This window comes from Drosophila takahashii, chromosome 3L, assembly GCF_030179915.1.
Source record: "Drosophila takahashii strain IR98-3 E-12201 chromosome 3L, DtakHiC1v2, whole genome shotgun sequence".
NCBI classification, from domain to species: domain Eukaryota; kingdom Metazoa; phylum Arthropoda; class Insecta; order Diptera; family Drosophilidae; genus Drosophila; species Drosophila takahashii.
In genome coordinates this window covers 34289213-34299861 of record NC_091680.1, presented here as the reverse complement: position 1 = coordinate 34299861, position 10649 = coordinate 34289213, and the positions used below count along the sequence as shown (strand labels likewise).

The following is a 10649-nucleotide window of genomic DNA, read 5'->3' as shown; positions in this document are numbered from 1 at the left end:
GAAATGTTTTTAATCTTTACCAGTGATAAATGGTGTGAGGTGTTCATTAAATGGTTGTATAAATAGTACTTCAGTACTAACCTAGTTGTTTAACTTAATCAAAATATTTCATTTATTTTAGCCAGGCCGACTGAGACTTCTTGGGACCAGAAGTGTTGCGCCTGCGTTTGTCATATTTTATTTTTTCTTCTCATAGTTTTTGATATAGATACCCGACATAAAACAGCTGAACAGAGGGTAAATGATCGGCCATGGCAAAGCAGATCCTTTAATTTTGTGCGGAGACGTAATAATGGTAATTACTCATATTATTATTCCTGGTCTTACATTCATATCTTAATTATTTTTGATATTTTCAGAAGACAGACAAGACATGGTTACCTAAGAACTGCATTCGGCCAAGCAAAACCCGGGAATGCTTCAGGCATTAAACATTTTTATTTGCAATGCTTCGATTGTAAATATTCTTAATAAATACACAAACAAATATTACAAAAAACATGATTTTTATTGTAGAAAATCAGATACTGCAAAGCAGTGCAAAACCAAAACTGCGAGGGTCTGGAAAAACCAAAATTGAGAGGGTGCGGAAAAGCAGACACTGCAAGTAGAGGAAGACTATAACTAGGTACGTGTGGAAAATCTATAATGCGGGAAGTCGAAAAACCAGTGGATTTTGTCCTGCATTCTTCTGCCAGAGATCCAGATAGAAACCTCAGTTCCCCCTTACTTTTTGTGTCAAGCCTAGTACTCAGTACGGCTAAGAGTTTTACTAGTCGAAAAATATTAATCTTCTGGTGTGACCGAAGTTTTCGGAGTTCATCCGCAATGCATGTAGCATGGTCTTACTCTCAGCAAACAAATTAGCTGGCGCCAATTTTAAAATATTACAAATCGTTGAGCCAACCTGGGTTGCAAGCCCTAAATTTGCTGTTGGCATGGCGATATGTATTGCCGCAACTCCTACAGGCAGTTTTCCATTGGTTTTTAGGGTTTTCCTTCCATTTATAATTTGTTATTGGCACACCGCTTCTGCACAAACACAGCCAAAGATTAAATGTTGTATTCTTTGGGCAGCGGCTAAAGGCGTTCATCGGAATTCATCCACTAAATCTGGTATTTTTTTGGTATTTCCTTACCATTTCCTTAGCTCAACTGAGTACCGCGGTGAAAAAAGTCCCCGGCTAAAGGCTTTAGCTACCTATTTGCCTCTCGCTTAGCTAGCAGTTTTCGTCGTACTGAGTACTAGGCTTATAGGAAAAATACAGTTTGGTATAACAAAGAAATCCCTACCAATTTGAACGTGGGACAATTCTTGCTACTTATTTAGTTTCAAGGAAGAACCATATAGTCTTACTCGTGACCGACACATTCGGCACCAAACAGAAACGAAAACCCCTCTGTGTAAACAGGCTATTAGAGTTATTTCTATTGCTGTCCGAAATACCCCTAACGAAAATCACAACGCGTCTCCTCCAGAATAGCTTTATAAGTACGAGTTACAAATTCATTATGGATTTTCAATTACCGTATATGGCGGAATATGCTAGATCTGGACGAGCCAATTGTAAAGGATGTAAATGTTCTATACCCAAAGATAACCTACGCATTGCAGTTTTGGTTCAAGTAAGTTTTTCGATTGCCGGCAAACACACATACAGTCATGTGAAAATAATAGGGACACCTTGTAACGTCTGAGAAATATCTCTATAAAGTTACTATTTTTAGTAATTCTGCTGGTATCTAAATTTATTTTAGTTGGTTAATGCTTGCACTACTTAAATAAAAAGAAAACATTTTAAGAACAATGCTTAAAAAGTTAGGGAAAAAATATCAGTGATATACAGTCATTCACAAAAATATTCGTTGCGAGGTGGTTCATAAACAATATCAGTTTTTTTTTAACATATTAATTATTTTAATAATTTTATCAGTTTCAACACATATTCAAAATATATAAAATAAAAAAATATGAACAAAAAGTTACATCATTGCTGTTTTAAACGATCAAAACCAAAAAAATTAAAAAAACCGCCTCGCAAATGTGTTCTTTTTTTTAATTTCCTATTAATATTTACTTTGTTTTTAACTTTAATATTTTGTGGACAAGCCTTTATTTTTATACCCTTGTAGAGGGTATTACAATTTCAGTCACATGTTTGCAACGCAGTGAAGGAGACGTTTCCGACCACATAAAGTGTATATACAGTGGCTCACAGCTTATTTCAACCAGTCTACACCAAAAACTTTAACAGCCCATAAAAACTAAACAAAACATGTTATCAAAATAATTTAAACGCAGAATACATCTATGATTATACACATTAGTGTATAATAATGTTATGATTTTTTAAATATTTTACAAATATTTTTTATGAATTAATTACAAAAAAAGCCCAAAAAAAAAGGCCACAGCTTATTTCAACCAGTTAACAAATAAATCGAATAAATTAACATAGTGGCCAATAACTTTTTTTTTTTTAATTTGGCATGACTACCCTTTTGTTTACCAACAATTTAAAGTTAACTTTACATGGATACAATGCCTTTTGTTGTTGTTTTCAAGTAAAAACTTCTCTCGACCCTTGGGAAGGACTTTTGGCATAGTTTCGTCTAAAAATATTGTGTTTTCTAACATTTTTTCGTTAAGTGGACTTCCAATTTTGTTTTGTGGTAATGTTAAGACACATTTAATTCATAATCATTAGCTTTCGACAGCTCTGGATGAGCTGAATCTGCGAAAAAATATGCACTTCCCATGGGTCATTTCTTTAGTTAAATCAAAAATTAATTTATATTTCAAAATCCTTGCAGTTTTTAATTCATTTATCCTTTTGAATGTGAAGATGAACTCAAATCTTAATCGCGGAGTAAAAAAATAGAAATTATGGAAGGACCTGTTTGACACTTATAGGCCCAAAACAATTAGCGTTCGCCGCTAGGCGTAGTGCTCATTTGGATACACACGAGAAACTCACTTATTAGTGTCCTTTTTATGTTTGAAAAAATGTATTTGAAAGAAATACTTGAATTTTGATACATTTGAGTCGGAAAAATATATCTAAGCGGAGAAAATCCCAATGACGAGCCTAAATTGGGAAGTCAAATTGCTATTTTCAAGTCTAACGGCGAACGCTAATTGTTTTGGGCCTATAAGTGTCAAACAGGTCCTTCCATAATTTCTATTTTTTTACTCCGCGATTAAGATTTGAGTTCATCTTCACATTCAAAAGGATAAATGAATTAAAAACTGCAAGGATTTTGAAATATAAATTAATTTTTGATTTAACTAAAGAAATGACCCATGGGAAGTGCATATTTTTTCGCAGATTCAGCTCATCCAGAGCTGTCGAAAGCTAATGATTATGAATTAAATGTGTCTTAACATTACCACAAAACAAAATTGGAAGTCCACTTAACGAAAAAATGTTAGAAAACACAATATTTTTAGACGAAACTATGCCAAAAGTCCTTCCCAAGGGTCGAGAGAAGTTTTTACTTGAAAACAACAACAAAAGGCATTGTATCCATGTAAAGTTAACTTTAAATTGTTGGTAAACAAAAGGGTAGTCATGCCAAATTAAAAAAAAAAAGTTATTGGCCACTATGTTAATTTATTCGATTTTTTTGTTAACTGGTTGAAATAAGCTGTGGCCTTTTTTTTTGGGCTTTTTTTGTAATTAATTCATATAAAATATTTGTAAAATATTTAAAAAATCATAACGTTATTATACACTAATGTGTATCATCATAGATGTATTCTGCGTTTAAATTATTTTGATAACATTTTTTGTTTAGTTTTTATGGGCTGTTAAAGTTTTTGGTGTAGACTGGTTGAAATAAGCTGTGAGCCACTGTATTCTTGATCAGCACCAATAGCCGCGTCTATCTAGCTATGTCTGTCTGTCCGTTTCTATGCGAACTAGTCTCTCAGTTTTAAAGCTATCGCGATGAAACTTTCTCGAAAGTCTTCTTTCTATTGCAGGTAGTACTTATGTCGGAGCGAGCCGGATCGGACCACTATATCTTAAGGCTCCCATAGGAATATTCAAACAAATATAAGAAAATTCATTGTAACTTTGTAGGAAGTAGGCTTTTCGATTCTTGACTACTTAAAAACAACATTTAAATAAATAGAAACGCTGAATCTGGAATCCCTGGAACTGCACCGAGTGAGAATTCTTTTATCTGCAAGGGTATATAAGCTTCGGCTGGCCGAAGGTAGCTTCCTTTCTTGTTTTTAATGTCTTCCAAGCGCCTTGGCATCGACTCGACCAATTTTTTGAACCTTTCGGGGGTATTTTGGACCATTCCTCGAGTAAAACATCCTTTAAATGAGTCTTTAAACAAATTTGGTCAATTTTGAATAGAAAACTATACGGAAATTCACGGGATTGGTCGGAGAAGTCAAGTCTACTGCCCAGGACATTATTAAGAGGTTTTGGAATAAATTTTGATTTGACAATAAAGGCGGGAATGGTTAAAACGAAATGTAGTGCACGGCATTATTCCAAATTACCTTAAGATTTACAAAGTTAAAAAATATTTAAAAAACAAGAGAGAACGCTATAGTCGGGTTGGTGTCCCGACTATCTAATACCCGTCACTCAGCTAAAGGGAGTGCGAACTCGGGTTGGTGTCCCGACTTATAATCGTAACTCAGCTAAAGGGAGTGCGAGGGAGATAGATATATAAATTTTGATTGCGTATAACTTTTTAATGAATGGTCCGATTTGAAATGTCTTCTACATTTCGATAGGTATAAATATACACAACAAAATTGAATTTATACTTCTCGGAAATCTTTAAAGATGTGGGCGCAGGACCCATTTTAAAATCGTTAGTGGGCGATTGTGGGCGTTAGAGGGGGCGTGGCGCTCGGCTAAAATAAACTTGCGCTGCGTAGGAAGTCAAAGAATATGTGTGGGAAATCTCAACCTTCTAGCCTCTGTAGTTTCTGAGATCTCAGCGTTCATACAGACGGACAGACGGACAGACGGACAGACGGACAGACAGACAGACAGACAGACAGACAGACAGACAGACAGACAGACAGACAGACAGACAGACAGACAGACAGACAGACAGACAGACAGACAGACAGACAGACAGACAGACAGACAGACAGACAGACAGACGGACAGACGGACATGGCTAGATCGACTCGGCTAACGACCCTGATCAAGAATATATATACTTTATGGGGTCGGAAACGCTTCCTTCTAGCTGTTACATACTTTTGCACGAATCTAATATACCCATTTACTCTACGAGTAACGGGTATAATTATTTTTTTATGTTTCTTTCTTTTGTCTTAAAGTACATAAGTAATGAGAAGTCTACGCCATCTATATGAAATTAAAATATTTGATCAAGGCCAACAGTATGTATGAGTGATAAACTTAAAGGTCAATGCGCAAGCACTAAATCGCATTTTTTTTATACTTTTTTTTTTGGTATGTCTTAAATGCACCAATGCGCAAAGTATAAGGGGGTGAGAGTAGGACCTTAGAATTTTTCATACAAAAAAAAACGCCCTTATGTACAATGCACATTGGGATGAAAATGTTTTTTTTTGGCATAAACTCTTATTTTATAAATACGGATTTAATTTTTTTTTACTATCGTATTTTTTTTTTAGTATTGAGACTTTATTACAATTTCGGCTTTTCTTATTTTTTGATTTTGACCATGCCCACATGAACTACCCCCGACCGCGAAGGTAATTTCAACGATACGGATTTCAATTTTTGTGTACATATATTAAGACCATTGTAAAATTTCGGTTTTCATTATTTTTGGATTTTGACTACGCCTGCATGAACCACTCCCGGCCGCGAAGGTAATTTTAAAGATACAGTTTTTATTTTTTTTTACATAATGTTAAGACTTTTTGTAAAATTTCGGGTTTTCTTCTTTTTTGATTTTGACCACGCCCAGTCAGCTGCCCCAATCCCATACATAAATAAAATGTACGTGTTATATTTTTTATTTTACTCATCATCTGTATTTCACTTGAAGTCCAAATTTTGTTCGAACCCGAAATGCGGGTTCAACAGGGGGTGCCTCTAATAGCATCTTCCCATAAAGTCCATCCGTTTGAAACGGTTGGGATTTTTGACAAATATGAAACTCGTGTTTTTACAGAACTCCATCCATCATCTACCATTCAATAACAGCTGACTGAAGAGCAGTTGCTCAGCTCAACAAAAACGAAGGGGGATTTCAACTCGGGAAAACTGTCGTAAAATTGCGTTCTCCTAATTTTATTGTAGAATAATACAATAAATAGATTAAGAAAATAGTTTAAAAACATATCTGAACGTTTATAACATATCCTACAACAAGTATGCATACATATTGCTGACTGGGGGGAGCCTAACCTCCCGTACCCCACACTCCGCTCTTACTATGCCTCTGCCTAGCCAATATTAATATGAAAAATTTTTAAACAAAAGCAAATTTATGCTGTTTTTGGTAAATTATAGAAACTTTGGAACTTTATAGGAGTACAAAGTACACTTTTGATTAATATTAATTATATTTTTGACACTTTGCTGCAAACATTAATGTTTTCGTACGCACAACAGCTTACATTTTGGCCCACACATAGCAACCTGCTTGCGAACGCTTTTCCGCTCATAACAAGCTGCAAATAATTAAAAACAAGAGAGAACGCTATAGTCGGGTGCCCCGACTATCAGATACCCGTTACTCAGCTAAAAGAAGTGCAAGGGAGATGGAGATACCATAACTTTTTAACGAATGAAAAAATTGCGATTTGAAAAATTTCTTCTACATTTCGATAGGTATTGATGAACACCATAACACTGCATTTTTACTTTTCTAAAATCTTGAAAGGTGTAGTCGCCAGACGCCTTTTAAAATCCTTTGTGGGCGATTGTGGGCGTTAGAGGGGGCGTGGCCCTCGGCAGAAATAAGCTTGCGCTGCGTAGGAAGCCCAAGAATATGTGTGGGAAATCTCTAGATTCTGTAGTTTCCGAGATCTCAGCGATCAGACAGAGATCTCAGACAGACGGTCAGACAGAATATATATACTTTATAGGGTTGGAAACGCTTCCATCTCTCTGTTACATACTTTTGCACGAATACAATATACCCTTTTACTCTACGAGTAACGGGTATAAAATCCAAAAATTTCACAAAATAATTTTGGACCTCGCACTATGGTCCAAAAGTCGATTTTTTTGGCATAAACTCTAAAAATTGAGTCACAGACTTCAAACTTTACACATTCTGTTTTTTTTACAAAGAATAGTATGCAAACAAATTTTTGAGTCTGTGCGACCACGCCCTCTTTTGCCCCCCATACAAGCAAATTCATAATACTACACTGTGTTATAAAATTTAACCTTTTTTTAAATACCTCGATGAAATCTTAAAAGTCCTATTTGCTTTAAATAATCAGCGCTCTAAATGTGCTCTCGAAAAAATTTTCACACCCAAGGATTCTAAAAAACAGGACACTAAAGTTGGAAAAATTCTGTTTTTGGCAAACTTTGAACCTATTTTGCAGACGAACGGATTCTTCGTATGTAATGTAACTCAAAACATTTAAAAAGTGCAACTCTGTATCTTTCAAACCCCACACTCACAATAATTTTTGTAATTTTTTTAACGGAATTATAAGCAAAGGAAGACATTTCCTTTTCTTTCTCTTACGAATGCTTAACAAGAAAGGATTCAAAATAACTACTTTTTTAAATTTATTTTTTATGTTTTATCATCTTTTAAGTGGTAATTGATAATTTTTACAGAAATGCAATCCTAAAAAAATTAAATTTTCGATTGTTGCTGCGCCAAATATCCTAGAGATCGCTACGAAGAAACTTTAAGGTCCCTGAATAGTGTGGAATTGCGTGAAAAGGGGGACGAACGGGGAAAAGGTGTTAATTAGCGCTGAAAAACGACATGTATATGTACAAACTGGCGTACTTAGTTTTTGTGGGCAGACGTCGGGTCGTTAGTTTTATCCCACTAAATACAGGGAACAAATATTAATTTTCTATAAAAATACACATAAATTGGAAATTAAACACAGGTCGAACACTAAGATTACACATAAATGTACTATACACACTAAATATTACATACCTTGATCTTTCATTTCCATAATTTACTTAATTTAGTCGGGACAAAGAAGTTGTATTTTTTTGCACAAACGTAAAGAAAATATTATGGCGCCAATTTCTTAGTCCTAAGCAGCTGATCGATTGTGTACTTTTGAAAGCTCATAAAAAGCGTTAGTGTAGCTTTTAAAGCTTTTTTTTTAAGTTTGTATATGGGCCGTTCTTTTACAAACCGAACAGATTTGGCAAAAAAAAAAATTTCACATTTTTGATTTGCCTGAAACTTTTTTTACACGTACTATTCGGAAAATAAGTAAACACGTGTATCAGGATTTGACCGAAAAAAAATTATTTTCCTAGTTAGAATTTTTTTAAGTGTGCCAAAAATTGTCAAATTTGAAAAAGTACCCTCTCATTGAAAATCTGTATCTCCGGTTATATGAATCCAATTGACTTCATGTCTTTTGCATTAATTCCTCTAAAACCTCTCCTTTCAAAATAAAATTTCTTAAAAAAAATTTTTTTTTAATTTCTTAAAAATAAAAACAAATTAAGATAAAAAAAAATTTTTTAACTATTGCCCCCACAAAAAAAAAAATTTTTTTTTATTTTAATACTTGCGTCATATTGTTAGTTACAATCGGTTTTTGTAAAAAGTTGGAGCCACTTTTAGTTTTTAAAATATCGAATTTGTTTTAGCAAGGCCTCAGCTTTTTTCTATGAAAAAACGTCGCAGCAAGTAGATCTACTCTCTCACTCTTATCGGATCCTAATGGAATTTATGTTTTCTCATTGTTTACTAGTCCTTTAACAATTGTTAATGATTAAAAGTTAAGTTTTAAGTTTTTTGACAATTTCTGAATGACAAAAAGTAAAAAGTCATTTTTTAATCAATTAAAAACTTACAACTATTTATTTAACCGTCTATTTAATAAACAATAATTTTAAATTTATTTTATTTATTATTTTTTTATATTATGTAATTTATTAAACATTTTTAAATATTTATTTTTAAATTTAAAAAAAAAATTAATTAAATTTTATAATTTTTTATTTTTATTAAATAAATTTTTTTAAAAACTTAAAAAAAAATATTTAAAAATGTTTAATAAATTACATAATATAAAAAAATAATAAATAAAATAAATTTAAAATTATTGTTTATTAAATAGACGGTTAAATAAATAGTTGTAAGTTTTTAATTGATTAAAAAATGACTTTTTACTTTTTGTCATTCAGAAATTGTCAAAAAACTTAAAACTTAACTTTTAATCATTAACAATTGTTAAAGGACTAATAAACAATGAGAAAACATAAATTCCATTAGGATCCGATAAGAGTGAGAGAGTAGATCTACTTGCTGCGACGTTTTTTCATAGAAAAAAGCCGAGGCCTTGCTGAAACAAATTCGATATTTTAAAAACTAAAAGTGGCTCCAACTTTTTACAAAAACCGATTGTAACTAACAATATGGCGCAAGTATTAAAATAAAAAAAAATTTTTTTTTTTGTGGGGGCAATAGTTAAAAAATTTTTTTTAATCTTAATTTGTTTTTATTTTTAAGAAATTAAAAAAAAAATTTTTTTAAGAAATTTTATTTTGAAAGGAGAGGTTTTAGAGGAATTAATGCAAAAGACATGAAGTCAATTGGATTCATATAACCGGAGATACAGATTTTCAATGAGAGGGTACTTTTTCGAATTTGACAATTTTTGGCACACTTAAAAAAATTCTAACTAGGAAAATAATTTTTTTTCGGTCAAATCCTGATACACGTGTTTACTTATTTTCCGAATAGTACGTGTAAAAAAAGTTTCAGGCAAATCAAAAATGTGAGCCAATAAAAGGTGTTCGGTTTGTAAAAGAACCGCCCATATATATGATCTATTAACTTTAAGAATTTAAAATAAAAAATACAAAACATTAACATAAAAATTTCGACTTTATGCCAAAAAATCGGCCGCTCGGACCATAGTGCCTCGCCAAAAAAAAGGCTTTTCATCCCAATGTGCAATGTATGCCTATTAGCACAATGTACATACATCCATACATATGTATGTACATTAGCGCGGACTTTTTTTGTATTATAGTTTTAAGGCCATTCTCTAACCTTCATATTTTGCTTTTTGGTACCTTTAACACATAAAAGAAACACTTTAAAAAAACGGGCTTTGGGTGGTGTTAAAGGGCTTATAAATATAAATTTAGGGCCTGTTTCTCGTCTGCTGATACACCGGCGGCGTGGGACTAACTCCCGTTCATACCACCCGCAATGTAAATTTCTGTCCACTTTTACCACGGCATCTCCTAGGCGGTGGTCATATGGCGAAGTTCTTCATTACCTTTCACCACAAAAGGGACCGATAGGTGGTCCCATATTATACCCACACACATTATACCCACAAAACGGCCACCTATCGGTCCCTTTTTTGGCAAAAAGGAGTATAAAATGGGAACACCTATCGGTCTCTTGTGGAATGAAATGGGGTTGATGTTTTCAATACCAAAAAGTTGAATGCTATGAAAATTCCAAAAAAAAAAAATACTTTTTGTTAAATT

The 10649-nt window shown here is 33.2% G+C and overlaps 1 protein-coding gene across 6 annotated transcripts in view; it reads left to right on the top strand.

The window, feature by feature from the left end:
• The first annotated feature begins 1419 nt into the window (after positions 1-1419).
• Positions 1420-10649, top strand: part of Parp1 (Poly-(ADP-ribose) polymerase) — a 190189-nt gene continuing 180959 nt past the window's right edge. For 3 of the 6 annotated variants that reach the window (XR_011418391.1, XM_070214299.1, XM_070214300.1), the window contains exon 1: positions 1431-1626. Coding sequence is in view for 5 of the 6 variants with exons in the window: in XM_070214299.1 (XP_070070400.1) it covers positions 1513-1626 (114 nt within the window). In the remaining variant the exon portion in view is untranslated. Of the gene's footprint in view, positions 1627-10649 lie in introns of all 6 variants that reach the window. The other 3 variants (XM_070214298.1, XM_070214297.1, XM_044392551.2) reach the window with 3 other exon arrangements.